Source organism: Amblyomma maculatum, chromosome 1 (genome assembly GCF_055883805.1).
Source record: "Amblyomma maculatum isolate TAMU_Amacu chromosome 1, ASM5588380v1, whole genome shotgun sequence".
NCBI classification, from domain to species: domain Eukaryota; kingdom Metazoa; phylum Arthropoda; class Arachnida; order Ixodida; family Ixodidae; genus Amblyomma; species Amblyomma maculatum.
Window position 1 is genome coordinate 229488925 of NC_139344.1, and position 20281 is coordinate 229509205.

The 20281-nt window shown below is 40.6% G+C and overlaps 1 protein-coding gene across 2 annotated transcripts; it reads left to right on the forward strand.

Annotated features, from left to right (window-relative positions):
- The first annotated feature begins 235 nt into the window (after positions 1–235).
- Positions 236–19350, forward strand: Pgi (glucose-6-phosphate isomerase). Of its 2 annotated transcripts, none has more exons than XM_084590504.1 (15): positions 236–517; positions 1188–1419; positions 3551–3685; positions 3887–4030; positions 4109–4180; positions 4280–4378; positions 5311–5371; positions 8473–8552; positions 8825–8908; positions 13068–13230; positions 15264–15340; positions 15482–15610; positions 18277–18352; positions 18424–18490; positions 18591–19350. In XM_084590504.1, the coding sequence occupies exons 1-15, from the start codon at positions 378–380 to the stop codon at positions 18709–18711; spliced, it is 1680 nt and encodes a 559-aa protein (XP_084446630.1). In that variant the 5' UTR covers positions 236–377; the 3' UTR covers positions 18712–19350. The 2 variants fall into 2 exon arrangements, with proteins under 2 accessions (XP_084446630.1, XP_084446631.1); XM_084590505.1 differs by lacking the exon at positions 236–517 and adding an exon at positions 827–955.
- Positions 19351–20281: the final 931 nt, after the last annotated feature.

The following is a 20281-nucleotide window of genomic DNA, read 5'->3' on the forward strand; positions in this document are numbered from 1 at the left end:
CGAACATCGTCCTCGGCTTGTCGAAAAATAAAAACTGGTGCACCGGCTCAATTTCAACCATCGGTCTACTTTACACAGTATTCGACCACGCAGCTACGGCCCTCAATTCGACTTTTGTCTAATTTACGCGTTTGAACCTCCCTCCAAAGACGGCGCAACAGTAGTTGTGGGCGGAGTTAGCCCTTGCGCCGCTTTCGCTCTCCCCCTTGGCGTGCAAAAAAAACGCGCCGCTTTCTCGCCTCTCTCGTTTGTTTGACAGTTGGTTGGCTTGGCTGGCTGTCTGGCTTGGGTGAAGCGCCGGTCGTCGGGGTTGAGCAGTAGTGCAGAAGACGGCTGCATCGTCTGAAGGGCTTTCTCTTTGCCTTGAACTAATAGTCATGGCCACATTCGTTCAAGACCACTTTCTAGTTGAAGATCCTGCCTTCAAGAAGCTGCAAGAATATTACAACAGCAATGGGAAGAAGCTCAATATGCCAGAACTATTTAAGAAAGACCCGGAACGGTTCAAGAAATGCAGGTGAGACGTGTTTTTGCTTATTTTAGTTGCTGTAGTTAATGTTGATTCTAACATCCAAGGTCTTAATTTTTTTGTGTGTGTTCGTTACAATATCCTATGTATCTCCAGCTGGCTCTGCTTTGGACGCATACATCTTGTCCTTGTCTGACCTTGGGGTTTCCAGTGTACACTCAGGTTTATGCTACTTCCTTGACGCGAGGAAACAGGAACTCGACCGAAACCTCCGCTCGTCTTTCGGCCTTGTATGCTTGTATCGCGCGGATCACCTTCTCTCTTTCTCTTTGCTATTTTTTCCGTTTTTCGTGCGCACTCTTTCCCTCGCCTGTCGCGGTTGAAGCACATTCAAATGAAAGCAGTTTTCGGTTTACTGACTCCGGCAAACTCGCCTTGTGAGGTGCTCATTCCTTTCGGCACAAAACGGTTGCGAAGTTAAAGCAGGTTCGCTTTTTTCTCGTGCTTCTTCTACCAATCAAGTTTCTTTCTGTCAATTTATCGTGGAGTCGCTGCATTATTTATTCTTCATTCTAGCAATTGTAAATGAGAGCTGTCTCGACACTTCAGACGTGCTTTGTTTCGTTTTCCTGTCATATGTTCGATTACCTCATGTTCCACCTTGTGCATGTTATAGTGCTGTCATATTTGAATTTCCCCATATTTTCGCTTTTTTCAGCATTAAACTTGATACTCCTGACTCTGGAGTACTTTTGTTTGACTACTCCAAAAACCTCATCAATGAAGAAGTCTTGGCAAAACTGTTTGACCTCGTCAAGTCCCGTAAGGTCACACTCGCCCGTGATGCAATGTTTCGAGGGGAAAAGATCAACTTCACTGAAGGGAGGGCTGTACTTCACGTTGCATTGCGCAACCGCAGCAACACCCCCATTCTTGTCGATGGAAAGGATGTAAGTAATGGTTGTCCATTGCTCAGATCCGTAATTTGGTGTTGAAATCATGCTTGGACTTTAATTTTTTTTCTTTCTTGGTTTGAGCCATAAGCTTGACATATGAGAGTTATGTGTCTGTTGCTCTGAGTTGTTGCTGTCAAACTTTTTTTGTAATAATTGAGTGCTTCCTTGATTGGTACCAAACTCTGGTTGTAACTTTACTGAAATGTTTTCTCGTTCGTTTTTAGCCATAGCCAAAGCTCTTGCTTCTCTGATGAGTGAAACTTTGGAGAGAGGCTAGGGGATCATTCTTAGTTGGCATCTCCACAATTCACTTTGCTAAACTAACTGCTTAATTATAAACAGGAGATCTAGAACTTTCTGTTGTACGGGAAAGTTATCAAAACTACTATATACACTGCTGCATTCCAGTTCTGCTGCCGCTTCCATTGTGCTAGCACTATCACCAGGTGCACACAAACAGTTTGGTGAGTGGTATGCATGGTGACACACAGGGAGCCCTTATTGGAAAGGTCTATAAGTGCACTGCAGTCTATTCATTTTTTTTTTTTCTAGACATTGGGTATACTGACCGGGTAATAATCAGTCCCCATCGGCATCCACAAACTGTGCTTGTAGCACTTGCTGGGAAATTGCTTCTTCAGCCAATGGTTGGGCAAAGAGCATTGCAAAGGAAGCCAATTTCAGAATTGGGAAACTATCCTACTGATCGATGTTATTCAGAAGCTGCAGTGACTTGATTAAAAATTATCAAAATCCAATATGCCTACTGCACTAAACCAATAGCATTTCTTTTTGTCATCAGTATAAATGAAATTGAATTTTGCTCACATGACTCCAGACTAAAATCTGACGCAACTAAAGTCTGTAGTGACTGCCACACAGAATTCCTCCATGACAAGGAGTAGTATGCTTCTTCAAGGAGGAATGACCAAATGACTGCACATTTCATCATTCTTTTGGTTGGTGCCGTTTATTTTTCATCATGAAGAAGTATAGACACCCAATTTTTGGTTGCATGTTTTGCTCTTTTCAGTCATGACATTACTAAACACGAATCGCAAAGTGGCATTTGCCTATGTCTGCTAAATAATTTATAATCTAATTTATTCTCCAACTTTTTTCGGTTTAAACAGCCCAGCGATGGCTATTACTTCGGAAGTTTTGTGTAGGTCATGTAAGGGATAAAACAACCGCGATAAAAACTCTTCTTTTACGTTTAGATCCACTACAATGCTAAGCTGATAATGAAACAGGAGAGCAAAACTATAGATTGTTAAGCGGCTGTAGGCGAATAGCACTTAGTGGCCCATGTTCAGTAATGTCTTGTGCATCATTCATAAGAAGAAAACATGCATCTGAAATTTGGTGTCTATACTCTTTTATAGCTTTTATTGTTAACGAAACAAAAGGCTAACTGCCAAACTAACTTGTAAGCTCATTAATGTAGACACCTGTGGTCTGTTTAGAAAAGCGAACACCAAAAGCTGATTTTATTTACTGTTATGTCAGCGGATTAACACAGGACGCCTCACAAAACAAGAGCTGGTAACTATAGGTCATGGCCTATAGTTGCCAACTCTTGTTCTTTAATTTGTACCCTACCTTAATTAAAAATTGGTATGTAGCTTTTAGAAGCTGTGGTTACAGTGCTTTATTATTGTGATGCAGTCTGGTGTAGTTTGTGAATTGCTCTGTATCAATGTATTTATCTGTCTTATATTTTCACGCTGATGGTTGTGTGGTGAATAACCAGTGAAAGGTTAAATTTGCTTTGATTGCCTTTCCCATGCCTAACCTTTTTTTTTTTCTTTTTCAATTATTGAAAATTGTTTTTTGCGTATGAAACCTGGTTGATGTATTGAGCAGGCTGATGGTGATTTTGTGTTATTTTGATCGGGTGACATCACTTGACAAGTTTGTTTTGATGCTTAGTGTCAGAATGTCTTTTTCTTGGTAGTGAAATAACTATCAAGAATGATTTTTATGATGTAATCTCGATACTCTTCTGCTGTTTTTATCCTTTTTGGGGGGTTGGGCGGGGGTGGCAGGGGTGTCTTGCAAAGTGAATATTCTTCTGTTGCCTCAGCCTTCATGCCTAATGTGCAAGTAAAACATTTTTGTGCAGGTAATGCCCGGTGTCAATGCCGTGCTGAAGCACATGCGGGAATTCTCAGACTCTGTCCGCAAGGGTCAGTGGAAGGGCTATTCTGGGAAGTCCATCACTGATGTTGTTAATATCGGCATCGGAGGCTCTGACCTTGTGAGTTTTTGATAAAGTTCAGTAGGTGACAAATAACTCGCTACAAGACTAACACCTTGACTGATGGCTCTTGTTCTGTGGCTCAGTGTAATTTTATGTGTTTGTATCAAACTTGCAGTGTTTATACTGTAGGTTATTGTTGGCCATGTTCCCTTGGGAGGGACTCATGGGTGATATTGACGCTTACTGGTTATTGTACAGGGCCCACTCATGGTAACTGAGGCACTGCAGCCATACCAGTGCGGTCCAAATGTGCACTTTGTCTCCAACATTGACGGTACTCATCTTGCAAAGACTCTGAAGAAGCTGAGTGCAGAGACCACTTTGTTTATCATTGCATCAAAGGCAAGTTCTGTACAGCCTGCCTCCTTGACTGACAGCAACAGCATAGTGTGGTTAATCTTTCTTTTTCTCACTCCCTAGACGTTCACCACTCAAGAGACTATTACTAATGCTCAGTCAGCAAAAGAATGGCTGATGAATCATACGAAAAATGTAAGAAACTGTATTGTATGCAGCTGTGTTCATATGTACCCCTGAGCACTCTTTTGCATGGTGGGTTGATTTTAATATGTATTGGCATTGTTATTCCAGCCAGCTGATGTGGCTAAACACTTTGTGGCTCTTTCAACAAATGGGCCAAAGGTCAAGGAGTTTGGAATTGATGAAAAGAACATGTTCGAGTTCTGGGATGTAAGTATTAGCATATGTTGTCTTATCTGTTTCGTTTTCGGTTTCAACATATATTTTGTGCCAAGGGTTAGGAAATTAAATATTTGAGATAAGACAGGGAAACCAGTTGCATGCAGCTGCCAGCCACCTTGTGCACCACAGGCAATTTTTGTTCCTGAAATAATTAATTAATTAGGTTAGTTTTTTCAATTTACCTTATATTGACTTTAGGCAATAAATGTGATTTGCAGAGTTGGAGAGCACCTTCAGAAACTCCCATTTCATTTATTTGCAATATAGAAAATTACAGGTATGTCTTTTTTTCCGAGCTTCCAAAGAAAGCTCGCGAAATACAAAAACAATCATGTGGCAAGAACGTTCGCACGCCACGATTGTACTGCTCTCAACCATAGCTTGAGTGAACAAAATCAGCTGGGGCCGTGGCTGCATGGCCCCATTTGCAGCAACAGGCTGATACATCTGCGGTGGTTTCTTCGCCCGCGTGAGCCAGTCGGCGCATATGACTGTGCAAGTTGGAGTGACCGCTGCCAGCTGTATGAGCGGGTTGCAGCCATCTCCAACTTATCAGCCTAATGGTAGAACTGGGTCGTCGAGACATGGTCGCAGGTGATTTTGGTATCGTGGCGTGCGAACACACTTGCCATGTGATTGTTTTTGCATTCTTGCGGGCTTTCTTTGGAGCTCAGAAAAATGATATCCCTGCAACTTTCTATATCGCAAATAAATTGAATGGGTGTTTCTGAAGGTGCTCTCCAACTTTGCAAATCATTTATTGCCTAAAGTCAATATTAGGTCAACATTAATTATTTCCAAAACAAAAAATTGCCTATGGTGTGCAAGACAGCTGGCAGCTGTATGCAACTGGTTTCCCTGGCCTATCAAGTTAGCTGGGACACCTGGTATATCGCTTTAACATATTTTCTCTGTTTCAGTGGGTTGGTGGACGGTACTCTCTCTGGTCTGCTATTGGACTCTCTGTTGCTCTTTTTGTTGGTAAGAACATATACCTGTAAGAAAATAGTTCTTTTCGTGATTGTTCGAAATGGTTTTGGATTTAAAACTACTGCTGTGGTAGATTTGGAGCCTTTCGTAAAAACATATTCAAAGGGTAGATTAATCTGTTTATAATCAAGGCACCTAGTTGGCCACAAGTCCGTGAAAAAACTGATTTCAGCATTTTGCATGGAACTTGGTTAGTAGCCATATTTTATTTTTTTGATAATGTTGTGTTCACTTCAGACATTGATGATATTGTGCTCATTGACATCGGTAGGATTGATGGAAATTACATTATGTGAATTATCTGGAATCTCTTGAGAGGCGACAAGTCTGTCGATGATTTGACATGCTTTGCATCCCCATCTACTTTAGCAACCTGGCACACAAATCACTCCAGCTCTAGCAGAAATGTGCTTGGGACTCTAGCACCTGTCAGGATCAGTGCTACTGTTTTTGCAAAATCTTTAAATGAGCTGCTTCTGAAAACACCCAGAGCTAAAGTGGGAGCAAGGCTATGAATATAGTGCATTTGTTTAGATTGTAAGCTCTACTACTCGGCCTGCAATTTCATATTCCGCCTCTCGTCTGAATGACATGACCTGATTAGGTGTAGGTGTCCATCGAAAAGTGACAGATACCCACTTTCCTTTTCCCAAAAACCGACTTGAACAAAAAATATATTTAAAGAGCTATGAAATTAAAAGGCTGTATTAGAGACTTTATCGCATCTACTGTTAAGGCAAAGCTCCAGCGCCCCCCTAATTTACACCGTCAAACAGTGGGTACATTATATTTTCCAGTCTTGGGACTACTTGCTGACAGGTCTCTGCTGCCGCTCTGACAGGAAGCAGCGTGATGGTCACATGACCTTGCGAGCTCCCTCCATTTGCTCTTGGCCGCTCTTAGCAGACAATGCCAACCATCAGTCACCACACCTCAGTTCTTTCGCAGTCACGCCGTACACACGTTTATCTTTTGGCGCATATGTAATACTAAAGATAGATAACAGAGGCACGAATCAATCGGCGATCTTCGCGAACGGTGTGGGACATGCCTGTATGGAAGCGTTCTGCAGACCTCAGTTTGGCAGGGTTTTCTTGCCGTCACTGCTCACAAAGTTCTTCCAAGGGCCTACTTAGCTCACTGCGCTCAGAAGCAGAAGAAATTGTTTGCAAAAGCATTTGCAACAAGCGCTAGCTGCTTCAGCACAAAGCGGGTCGCTTGCGGCGCTTTAAGAAACTGCGCACTGAAAAGATCTCGAAACAGGTGAAAAACTCCTGGACAGCACAAAAAAGCAATCCATACTCGGGGCTCTGGACGCTTCCATGTGTAGTGAAATTCAAGACTAAAAGTGAAGCCAAAACATTCAAGCGTCTCACAGTTGCTTAGAGAGATTGTTTCATTGTTTAGTGCATGATATCATACTCAGGAACACGAAAAGTACTCTGAATGCACTCAGGGTCTAACTCAAAATGGCCGCCGGCTCAGGAGCTTTACTGGTGGACAGAGCTTCTGGGCTGTCCAAGGAAAATCGAAAGCCGGACAGCTGTCGGCAAGCAGTCCCGAAGAGTCCGGGACTGATAATCGAATGTACTCAGTGTGCGATGTTGCTAAACCATGCAAAACCATGTTTAACAGAGCATATAACTAGGTTCAAGCCCTGCTTAAACCCTCACCTATATATATATATATATATATATATATATATATATATATATATATATAATAATCTTTTTTTCTTTTTTTTTTTTTTTTTTCCATTGTTCTTTGAGATACTTGCAGAAAACTTTCCTACTAGGAACTTGAGTTGTGAGATAAAGCCAACTTCTATGCTAACCACAGTGGGGGCCGAGTGGTTTGGGCATCTTCTTCACTTGTGGGATGTGAAGGGTTTAATCCTGAATGCTGCTAGGAACCCCTGTGGGGATGCAGTGGGTACAAGCTTTATCCAGTCCTGGTACTTCACTTCTTGGGAAAAATTATCTTTGATGTATGCTTGATCAATTGACACACAAATAATGCACAAATGGCAGCGTCGAATTTGTTCCTGCTAGACTAAATGCTGCCACCTAAAGGAAAAGCAACAGTGGGGAAGCCATGGGACAAAAACCTTATTAGAGGTTTGGTTCTCAAAACTTGATTATGTTCTGATTACAGTCTGGTTTGAGCAACTAGGCCAGTCACTATATGTTCTGTATTCTGACAGCAGTGTTGGAACTGCTGCCCAACTATCATCAGCGTGGTTTTTCAATGCTGATGATTTGTTACACTTAAAAAATTTTGTTAGTGTCCTTACATGGTGTAGAAAAACCCAAGTAACAATGACGAAGGGAGTGATGATTCTGTGATTAAGATGCAAGCAGGTGATACGTTGTGGTGAAGTAGAGCCTCCGTCTGTCTGTAGTGTTGTGTGAGGTCGTGGGGCTTCATTTTTTTACTCTTGTGACTGAGTATAACCTCTTTCAAGTAGCAGCCATGCCAAGAGGTATTTTTGGTTATAACTGCAGTTAAAAAATATGTGCCTGACCTACTTCTATTTTTATTTTTTTGCTTAATGTCAAACACTCAACCTCTAAGTATCAGTTGCAGAAGGCAGGGCTTCATATGCAGGATACTGCAAAGGGGCCTTGCATGTTGCTAAGAACTTCTGTACAACTTACAGCATGTGTTTCAGTATAAATTTCACGACTTGATTTAGGCTTAATGCAGTGTGACTTGAATAGACCAAAACACATTCGAGTGTGTAACAGTTGTATTGACCTGGAGCACAGATTTATGGAAGCATTTGTATACAAGTTATTTGGTTTCTGGGTTTAGCAAGCTCTGTAAAAGAAATTAGGTATGCTATTTTTCGTTTTGGCTTTCACAAAGAGCTGCAGAAGTACTAGGAAGCAAATAAGTTTAAGCTTCTAAATAAGCCAATGGCTGGATGGTTTTGCACCGACGTTATCATTTGCAGCAGTTCGAACTACTTGAACCGTTCTTTTTGTGTGCAGTTTGGGCATGGACAATTGTTTTGAAAGGACACCTAACTTTACATGCACTATTACCATACACATGCATGTTATATTTTAAAGTTTGTTTTCTTTTTACAGGTATGGACAACTTTGAGCAGCTGCTTAGTGGTGCTCACTTTATGGACCAACACTTCTTGAAGGCACCAGTGGAGGCAAATGTAAGATCATAAGTTAGTGTACCTTTGGCACCCTGCATCAATAATTTTTAGGCAGTATACATTATTGCTAGGCTGCATGCCATTTATTTCTAGAGCACAAGGATGTCATTTCTTAGCTTTAAACTACACTGGCTGGTTTACACATGCAAAGGCTTAACTTGATGACAAATGCAAAGAAACTGGGAAATCTCTGCACATGGGTCTGCTGTTGCATAGTATGTGCTTAATTGAGCATTCATGTGCAGTGCAAGATTGCTTTCCACCGTTTGCAGGTACCAATTATTCTTGCTGTACTTGGGGTCTGGTACCACAACTTTTTTGGAGCAGAGAGCCACGCCCTTCTGCCTTATGATCAGGTGCCCATTAATTAGATTATTCCATCTTTTTGCTGTCTGTTTGGGTTAGCAGCAACTGCTGTGATAAGTCTGCCATACCATTTGCCTTCGTGTTCATTGTTCACATTTTTTTTTTTTCGGAGAAAGCTCTGTATCTGAAAATAGTACTTAAGTGTGTATTTAGCTTACTAGAATGTGCACTGTGAAATTCAGCTGTTCCTTGCAAGTAAGAGGCTCAACAATGCAGTCTCTGATGTATGTTTGGGCACTAAAACGTATAAATTATAAGTAAAGATTGTAGTTTTCAGTATAAAGTGCATTTTATGCCAAATTAATTTTTTGAAATTTGGTTTTAATGAAAAAAAGGTCAGTATCCTTCAGATGTGTGCATACCTTGCTGGCTAATGAGTACAAGTTATTGTTGGTCTCAAGGAGAGATTGCCAAAGTCCAGAAGCCAGGAGTGCAATGAGACGGTAGAATCACTGGAATGTAGTAGTGCTGTTGTCCTTTTGAGGCATTGCTTCCCATCTTTGGCAAATGCTAGCCCCGTTCACTCACTGACTGCCATGAACTGATTAGAGAATGGAAAAGCTAGATGCGGTAGTAACCTTCTAGCATAAGCGTGCCAGCTCTAACAATCAGCGCTGTGACCCACAACTTGCGGTGCGATAAGCTGCCACCATGGTGGGTTCAGGCCAAAAGGAGAAAATTTCAGTTGCATGCTTGAAGCAGCGCTTATTGCGACTGAGTAAATATGTACAATGGCAAGGCAACACTTAGAACAACCACTGTAACGATGGAACATCCCACCTGCTTACGGGGGTAGAATAAAACACAAAATGGGGAAGCATACGCAAAATTCGGAGAGGAATGTTCTGCTCACCTTTCGGGGCTTCGTGCTTACAGCCCACAACATTTAGTTGTGTACAATGGCTGGCCAATTTGGTGAAGACGGTGGTGTTTTTGGCTGAATGAATGAGGGCACTTAGGAGGAGAGAGCTCTTCTCGAGCTGTGCAGAGGAGGTCCCTCCGGTTGTACAAGGGGAAAGAGGGAAGGTCTTGGTGTCGTTATCGTGGCAGTATGAAAGGCAGTGGGGCGGCGGGTGTGCCCTCCCTTGCAAACCTTCTGAATGGAGTACATACAAGATTGTGTGATAATTATGTGTGGCCGTTGCAGTGGGACATGGGATTAGTTTGTGTCCCCGCAATTTACATGTAACCTAATTTTCATGCTGGGACTTTTTTTTTTGCAATGGTAGAATTTCGTATTCAAACCACTACTCTGAATGAAATCGTTGTGCGTAATATGTTGTACATAAAGTTCCCTAAGAATCGAAGTTAAGCTGTTCGTGACTTCTTGGCACACAGGGGTGCCGCATATATCGCCCCACCAAAAACAGTCCTTTTACAAAAAATATAGTTACTGAAAATAAAGGCACAAATTGCATTTTGAAAATATAGAAAGAAAGGTGTTCAGTTTTTATTGTTCTAAATTTGCCCAAGTCGAATCCCTTTCTATAAGTAAAATTAATTCAGGCAAATTCAATAACATTCTCATGTAGCAGTGCTAAAATGGTAGTTAGCCTCTTGCCGAGGCCAGTCCAGGTTTCCCATGTTTAATGTTTCAGTGCATGAAAGCAGGGTGCTACTATTGAAAAGGATTCGCCACTGGCTGTTCTCACTTTGTTAAAAGCGCTGAGAGAGTTGCCAAGTAGGACAGTTGAGAATCTTGACTAGACTATTTTGGCAGTTGTTATTCAAACAAGAGAATAATCACTGTTTAATGCACCTGAGTGCTGTCGTGCAGTCAGAGAGAATATGTATAGGTTTCTTAGGTTTTTGTACATTGTCAAAAAAAAATATATATATATATCTTAGCTTGAACCTGGTTTCACAATGACACTGACACAGCCATGCTACTAAGCTAACTAGGACTGCTAGTAGATGGCATAACCAAAACGGAAGTGATAAACTTGAAGTGATATCAGCCCAGTTGGCTTAGAGGAATTTTTAGGTAAATGCTAGACTTCATCTTAGATAATTCCTCAAAACCATTGGATTAATGGTTAGTTAATTGGAGTAATTGGTTTAATCTGCCGCAATTTTTCTGGTGTAACTCGAATTGATATTGTTCTTACGATTGGATCCGCCTCCAGATTGAAGAATGTCCTTGTGATAAAGAAAACTAAGGAAAATATCTATGGAGCGCTTCACAGCTAATAATCTCACCTCTAATTTCCGCCCTGTTATCTCTGGTGCTCTGCAGGGCAGCGTGCTCAATTCCTTATTATTTCTTATTTATATAAATGATCTATTTGGTATTATTTTTTCCGGTATTCTAATTTTTATGGGTGATTGCATTATCTACTGCCCTTTTAAATCTACTAATGACCACCTGGCACTGCATTCTGATCTTCATCTCAAATGACCCTTAACATATTGAAGTGCAAAGTCATCTCATTCAGCTGCAAACGTAACAATTCTAGCAGTACTTACTGTAATCAAGACGACTGTCTCTGTTATCTCATTACAAATACCTTGGTGTTAACCTGTCCTTTGATCTTTCATGGTCTTTTCATATTAAATTCATATGCGCCGTTGCCTGAGTCATTAAGGTACCTACACCGTAATGTCAGAAATGCTTCTGCTAATATTCAGGGAAGCTTACCTTACTTTTGTTCAACCACAACTTGATTATTGCTTCCTCAATTCGGTCTCCCTATCATAACAACATGATCACCACATTAGAATCCATCCAAAATAGGACAGCATGATTCATTTTATGAAACAACTACTGTTACACTCGGATTAAAATTGATCTTTCATTTACAATCTGTATCATGCTGTGATAGTGCTTTTCTAACACTATTTCACAAGTATGTACAGGACTGTCCTAAGTATGTGTGAACACGCGCGGAAGTGGTGCTCTCTTCAAAGTGCGATTGCGCCTGATCCGGCCATGCATTGAAGTAATGTGGCTGGACATGGGAAGCATCACCTCCAGGACCACCTGTGCCTACTCTACTTTGCTTCGATAAGCAGCCCCAGCTTTAAAAAGAGCAACCATCTACTCGTGTGTTAGCTCATATTTTGGACGGCTCTGCACATCTCAATAGAGCAGGTTTATTTCACCTCGATGTTTCATCCCGCACGTCCAAAAGATCGCTCAATCACCTCAGTTTTGCAAGAATATATGGTGACACGTTAGCTTTATATATTGATCGGCACTTCCATGAGCCATCATATTATCATTGTGGAATAACCTGCTGGACAACCCCACTTCTCCGTGTAATGCAGATGCATTTCATCAAAAACTCGTTGCACATCACACATTTCACTGAAGTTGTAGTGTTTTCTTTTATTCACTTTGCTGCAGCTGTTAAATGTTATTTTGGAGGATTTTTTTGCTTGTTTATCTGTTATGCTTTCAATTTTCTTTTTTTCCTCTGATCTCTGCCTTAACAGTGCCATATGAAACAGTGATAACATGTGCCACATGCATTTAATTTTTTGTTGTGCTTTAATCTGGTGGCATGTATTTCTTTTTGTTATTATTATTTGCATGTTATTTAATCTGCTCTGCTGCGCTGTGATCATGTTGTCATGTAGTAGCCTATGAATGCTTGCACTACTCAGCAGCACTCAATTTAAAGTCATCAAAGAAGCATATAGATAAACCGTCCAAAGGAAACTGGAACAGCCTGGAACAATGTGGAAGCAGTCCCATTTTGCTGCAATCGTTTGAGATAAATATGGGCACGTCTTGTGCTACAAAAAAAAGTGATAAAGCTGTGTCTCGTCGACACTGAGATTGAACAAAGAGCACAAGGTCGTTCTGTGCAATACAAGCGAAGTAAAAGGTCGTCTGCCAGTGGTTTTTGACGGCAACAAAGAAAGATTGCTATGATTCGCAGCAGTCTGGTCGTATTGTTTACTGTGTATTGTATATTTTTCCTTGTTAGAATTTTATGCCCTGCTTGCACAGAGCCCAACAGGCCTGTAAAGTATTTAAAAAATAATCAAAGGTAGGTTGACAGCCCTGCTCAAGATGTGTTGCAGCTGCTGTTAACTGTTCCTTTTTTTATTCATAGCTTGAATGTCTCTGTTATAGCTTTGGATTTGTTAAAGAAACTGTTATATTATACGAACTGCTAATTTAGACCACCTTGTTCTTGTCAGTATATGCACAGGTTCGCAGCCTACTTTCAGCAGGGTGACATGGAGTCTAATGGCAAATACATCACCAGAAGTGGGAAGAGAGTAGCATACACAACTGGTCCCATTGTGTGGGGTGAGCCTGGCACCAATGGGCAGCACGCGTTTTACCAGCTCATACATCAAGGTATGTAAATATATATCTTAAGAGAAAGTACAACCCTTCAGATGATACTGGCATCATGTTTTTGGAGAAAAAAAAAATTTGGGAGCACTGATTACAGTTAGCACCAGTGTGCTGGAGCTATAACTGGAAGGCTCAGAGTGACTTCATCATTTAGACATGTCAGTATACTGTAACTGGCGCAATCGAAGTTTTGCATTCTTTATGTTAAAGAAGGAGCAGCCGTTCAAGTCTGCATCGGTGTCATGACTCAATAATATAAAATTGTTAGTTCACATCTTTATATTGTCACAAGTGAAAATGGAGGAGCAGCCCGTTAGACAGCCTGCGATCACCAGCGCACTTTGGTCTCTTCCTTTTCCCACGAGGGGCTACACCAGTTCCACAATACATGTGGCATCAACTCCCTCCTCAAAAGAAGAATCATCCAGATTCTAAAAGGATAGAAGGGAAAAAAGAAAAGACTGTACATGTGGCAGTATGCCTTTTTCTGAAGGTACTTTTGCATGTTGCACTCTTTTAAATCTGCAATAATTAAGATTGTTTACACGAAGAAGAAAAATGATTGAGCTTTTGTCACTAAATCAGATGACTGCCGACTCTTTGGGTGCAGTATACACTGCTGTAGGTGCAGTGTTTGCTAGAGCCATTGTGTGCTGTCTAACCTACATGCGGTAGTAGGTATAGACTGAGCTCTTGAGCACACGTTTTGTGAAAACTTGTGAGTCACTCAAAAACTCACTCAGCCATGTCCACACTCTTGTGGTGTGACAGGGGTGGTTAGTGTTGAAATTGATGAGATTTAAGCGTATGCTAAGCATGCCTGCCTATGCTATGCACTGAGGATATGCTATTCTGTGATTCTGTGTACCATAGTAGATTGTGGCATTAGCATTTCTTGTTTAGAATTCAAATTGGTATATGGGCTTACTTTTGCTTGGGGTGCAATTTTCATATCACTGCAGTTAGATATCTAATGGTCATACTGCCAAGTAGTAGGTGCACCAAGTTTCTGACTGTCTTCATCGAAGCAGCTTTTTATTTATTTATTTATTTATTTATTTATTTATTTATTTATTTATTTATTTATTTATTTATTTATTACAGAGGCCTTCAGCGCCCGAAGGCACTATTGCAGAGGGGGAGATGACAAATAACATTGCTAAAAAGGCCAGAAATACAATAAAAATACATAAAAATGAAGAAAATAACACTACACAAGTGATAATGCAGAATGAAAAACATTCATCGAAAGGGGGCAACTGCGCGACGAATAAAGTGATGAAGAAAACACTCGCAAGAGAACTGCGCGCCATGTCACGCATCTGATAAAAAAGCCCGAAATAAATTAAAAAAGCCCGAAATAAATTTTCCATGCAGCACTCAGTGGTGCCAGCTGGCAGTCTGTTCCACTCATTGATCGTCGGAGGAAAGAACGAGGTTTTATATACATCTGTCCGGCCTTTTATTTCTCTGATCTTCCACTGATGCTGAAGTCGTCTAGATAAAAAGTGAGGTTGAAGCAGGTACCAGTCTTTGTCAATGTTGAGCTTTCCAAAATAAATGCGATACATGATCTGCAATCTGAAATGTTTTCTGCGGCGAGCTAAAGATTCCCAACCAAGATGGTGTTTAATAGACGTGACACTAGATGAAAAGTTATAATTGTTGCAACAGCCTTCTGGTGTTACCACCGGTGCAGCCACGGCACAAGGTGTTCATTTTGAAATTTCAGTTGTGTTGCTCTCTATCGTTCATTCGCATCAGCAGTATAAAATACCCCTTCAAATATGTGTCTGACTGTGTTTTAATATATAACTGTTAGTCTGTATCTGTAATTTGCAACTGTATACTTTTTCCAATTTTCACTGCACAATAAAAATGACTAAAGATGTATTTGTGCTTCGGCTGCCTATTCCTTGCCACTTTCAGAGGGGTTAAGTACTTCATCAATTCAGGCCAAAATTACTTTACTTGTTGGCTAAGCTTCTAGTTCTTATGGAAACAGGTGAATACTTGCTCTTTTCTTTCTTTAGGGACTCGCTTGATTCCTTGTGATTTCATTGCTCCAGTCAAGACACACAACCCAATCAGTCATGGAATTCATCATGAGGCAGGTGTCTCCAAATGCTGCATGCCATTCTTTAGAAAGTACAGTGAAGTAGCTGCAAGTGCCTTTGCTTTAACAATTGGCGGGGCCTATATATATATATATATATATATATATATATATATATATGTTTTTTTCTTTCAGATTTTGTTGGCTAACTTCCTTGCTCAGCCAGAGGCTCTCATGAAAGGCAAAACAAAAGAAGAAGCAAGAGCTGAACTGGAGAAGGCTGGGATGAGCACAGATGTCTTGGAAAAGATTCTTCCACATAAGGTCCCTTTTTGTGTGTCTTTGTACTGTAATTTGCTTGTGGAATTGTTCCTAAGGGTTGCTCCTCAGTGTATTTAAGCCTTTACACACAAACTAAGCCATGCATATTGCAGTAAGAGAGATTTCCATCTGTTGAGTGTGAAGTGAGAACTTCATTATCGGTCTTTATTTAAGCAAGATCAAAGCATAGAAGGCCAGTGTTATAAAATTATGGCTCCTCTTTCAACAGCAGATAGTTCATTTTCAATTTTATGTAAGTTTGTTGTTATAGGGGTGCATACTTGCACTTAAATTTTGTGGAACACAGCATATGCAGGATGTATGTAAGGCCCCTAGTTAATTGAGATTCTGTGCAAAATCGAGGATTTCAGCATTTTTTCTGCAATTATGCATTAGAAGCTGCACCCTCATTTTTAGAAGATATTGTGCCTGTGCTCATTATTGGGATTAAAATAGTGATGGAAGTTTAATTAACTTTATCATCTGAATTTTGTTGAAACATAGAATGTGGTGAAGAATGAAGTTACCTTTGCCTTGCTTACTCTTGCTAGTGTGTAAAGCACTGCGATTCTGCCCGCACACTTCTATGGGATGAGTTATATAATACTGGCATTTCTTGAAAGCAGTTTTACCACATTTGCTTGGATATAATGAGTTTTCTCCTTTTCACAACACATCTGCTTTAGCAAGCACCTCTCGTTATATTTGGAACCTAACTGCGAGCATACCGCAGATTTTTTTGCTGTTATAATACCCACAGAAACGCCACGACTGATTTTGCGAGATGCGAGGAAATGCCGCTTCTCAATGATTCTTTGTTGAGGCAAAGTGCCTGGCCTCTTCTGCTTTGAATGTCACGCGAGGTAACGTGCTAGAGGCGTCTTGCACAATATTGCCAATTTTTTGTTATTGCTTTGCGGAATTTAAAATGTTCTGCTGTAGAGGATTACGGGAGTAACCAGAAGCAACCTGGAAGCCAGAAAAAAAAAAATTTCTTTCACTGCAACTTGGTTTGCTTTGAATTGGGATAATGTATAATATAGCAATTATATCAACTCAAGCCAGAAATCGTTTCAGCACTCGTCTGTCCAGTGGCGGTACCTGAGGTCGAAATCATATGGTCTCATTTCTAAAGAGGAGCCCATATCTTAGTTCTGCGGTCTTGTGATGAGGTAGCTGCTCTGTTGTGTCATAGTTGCTTATAATTTGTTAACTACCTTTTAGAATTTTCCTAATAGATGTCCAGTACAGCTCCAGCAGAGATGCACATTTTTCCATGACTATTATCACCTTTTATGCACGCCTTTATTGTTATAATTCAGTTTAGCTTAATACACAGTAAATGCATTTTCTGATGCAAAATAAAGCAGCTGCTTCTATCCCGCAACTCATATATAAACAACTGTGAATTACTATGAATCTAATTCAAACTGTGCAGAGTTGCACAGTGCCACAGCGAGTATTGTCAGATTTACGACCGCGGCCGTGCATTATTGGTTTGTCATCCTTGCATGACAAGATGGAACACAACAGAGTGCAGGCCTGGGATATGTCTGTGGCACATGATTGGCTGTTGGCAGGGCAGAGTTGAGATTTTTTGAATCTAAGCATCCCCTCTCACATTGGGCATCGTGATTGTGAAAAAAGGGGTGCAGTATTTACTTTTTTATTAACAGTTACATGTAACTAGTGGTTGCTGGAGCCAGTAGTTGCTGGAACCAGCTGTCTAGTTAGCACCGGAATGTTATAACATTATTTATTTGTTTGGAAATATTCTTACAGTGTCCTTTTTTTAACCTTTCTGAAACTGTACAATCAAGCGTTAAATATTTTCTGTTGGATGTGCAAAAAATATTAATGTGTGCAAATTTCGCTAGAATATTAGTTGTCCTGCAGGGCGTGATATGCCAATGGAGAAACCACAACTTCAAACTGCACTGTGCATGTGATGACAAGAGGGACAATAGAGCATTGCAGTAGTACATACGACTAACTGAGCTCTATACACTGAATTTCAAATTGATACCATGGGTTCATGCTTATCTGCTCAATGTCCCAACGTGTACCAATATGAAACACACTACATCTCGTTGTTTTTATGCTTAAATGAAAAATGTTGTTAATTTTTTAGAAGGAGTCGTTTTATTGTTAAAGCGAAATTCAGATTTGGCTTGCTTTGCTGTAGAAACATTAATAGGAGTCTGTTCAAACCATTCTTAATTTATTTTTGCACACTATAACTGCACTGAAACTGGAGCACTTCTTCAAATCACCACAATAATGGTGTGCAGTGTTTTGCTCTACAACATGTAGGCACGTTGAAGCCAGGAATGAAAATGTATGCCTTTTCTTCATCTGCTGCATTCTCTGATATCCTTTAATTACACCCCTCACAGGTGAAATCGGTCCTGTGCACTCTGTGTGGCATTTCTCAAAGAGGGTATTTCTTGGGCTGCCAGTTATGAACATTACTGAATTATAACTACGTTTAGCAAGGGTACTCGGCAAAATTTGTGTTAATGTGTCTAGCAACTTTGTGAAACTGGCAGTGTCTTGCTTGATGCATGGCAGCATGGAGCAAGCTACCTTGTATATTCAGTTCATTTTTTCTGTTGTGCTTGACATGGTTTGAACATGCTATTTTCTTCTTTGCTATTGCTCTTTCGTAGGTTTTTGAAGGCAACCGACCAACTAATTCAATTGTTGTGGATAAGGTAACGCCATTCAACCTAGGAATGTTGATTGGTAGGTACAATGAGACATGAGGTAGTTGTGTTAACCATTTTTCACCTGCTTATTACCCACTTCTTTTCCAGCGATGTATGAGCACAAAATATTTACCCAAGGCATCATTTGGGATGTGAACTCCTTTGATCAGTGGGGGTACGTTTTGTTTTGCGTAGACTGCCTCATCATCTGTTTGTGTGATGCATTATCCACGTACTGAAAGTATGTAGTGCTTAAATCTTGTTTTATTTTCCAGTGTTGAACTCGGCAAACAGCTAGCCAAAGCGATTCAGCCAGAACTGAAGGGCAACAGTCAAGTATCCACTCACGACTCGTCCACAAACGGCTTGATCAACTTTATCAAGTCATTCAACTAATAACTTATCACTGGTGGCATGGTGACGCTGAATATACTAAGTAGTTTTCTTCAGTTTTTCCACCAGCACCTAACTTTTGTCAATAAAAGATGTGATGTGCAGTTTTGAATAGAGCCTTATGGGTGGACTTCAGTACTGCTAGTGAAAAAGTATGATTTCCCATACAGTGTGATGGCAGGAATAAGCAGCTGCACATTTCCCGGAGCATAGATTCTTTGCTGCAGTCTTGAAACTGACCAAAAAAAGCCTGCATATGTCAGAGATATGAAGTCTCAGTGAGCATGTTCTTACAGTCGGAGATGATCAGTGGGACAAATTAAGCCTTGAAAAACATTGGAAAGTGCTGCTTGGTACTGTTGGGAGAAGAGTTGTAGAACAATAAAGCAATTGCTCAGCCTTTGTTTTACATGACTTTTTTAGCGTCTACTTATGAAGATGGTAATTTTTGCAATAGAGGGCTGGTGTAAGAAAGAATAGGGCTTGTGTGAACAGTCTGTTTATGGTGAGTGCAGTGCAAGTCTGCCTGGCATATTTGATCTGTTCTGTTGGCAAACTTGAACAGTGGCTTTATCACTAGCGTGCTCATTATATTCCTCTCTATTGTAGCAACAGAAAAATAAAGTGTTGTGTCAAGCATACCATGCTGGCTTTCTTTGTTGAACTGACCAATTTTAACGTTGCACTGAATTTTCAATCCCAACATTATTAACTGCATGCTATAATGTAAGCTATAGAAGACATGATTAAACCAGTCAGCCAAGCTCTCAATTGCAAAATGCTGTTGTGGAAAAAATGACAGGCAGCATATTAAGTTCACTCGAGTATGCTGGCTTAGCTACTGATCCATGCCACTAGCCTAGTTAGCATGGCCATGTCAAAATAACGAGGCTGTCTGCAATATTACAAAAATTACCTAGAACTCCTTTGGCACAGAAATGTAGCTATCTATAGGTGGTGTATGGAGAAAAACGTTTTAATATGCATAAAAGTGGTAAATGCTTGCTTGAGACAGATCTGTCTCTGCTAGCATACAGATGATGTACAGCCTCGTCAACTTTTAGCTATAACACGATCACTGCTTTTAAAGCGCCATTACATTCAACCCTGACATGTAATAAAGTGAAGTGATAAGCCATCTGCATCGAATGCAGTGTTGATTGGAAAGTAGTGACCGTGTTATAGCTAGAAGTGGATTAACCTGTACAGTATTGTAATGCTCCTTCAAGCTTAATATGCAGCACTGAACACAATATAGTACAGCTGCTGCATTAACATTGCTTTGTATTTCTGCAACCAAGTTAGGTGTACATATTTTACCAGAATATGCAACGTGAACCGGGTATACCAGATGAGGGTAACCAAGCTTGTAAAAAAAAAAAAAAAGAAGACGTCCTAGCCCAGTGAAATTAAATAGGGCTGCGAGTGTGGAGTGGCCTATACACTGTTTCACAAGCTGTTTGCAGCACTACGAAATGCAAGGGTGATATGGCCCAATCGGGATGGGGCATACTATGATTGTTCTAGCACCCAGTAGCCCAGACACATAGTGGGCCCCACCCTCATTGACACA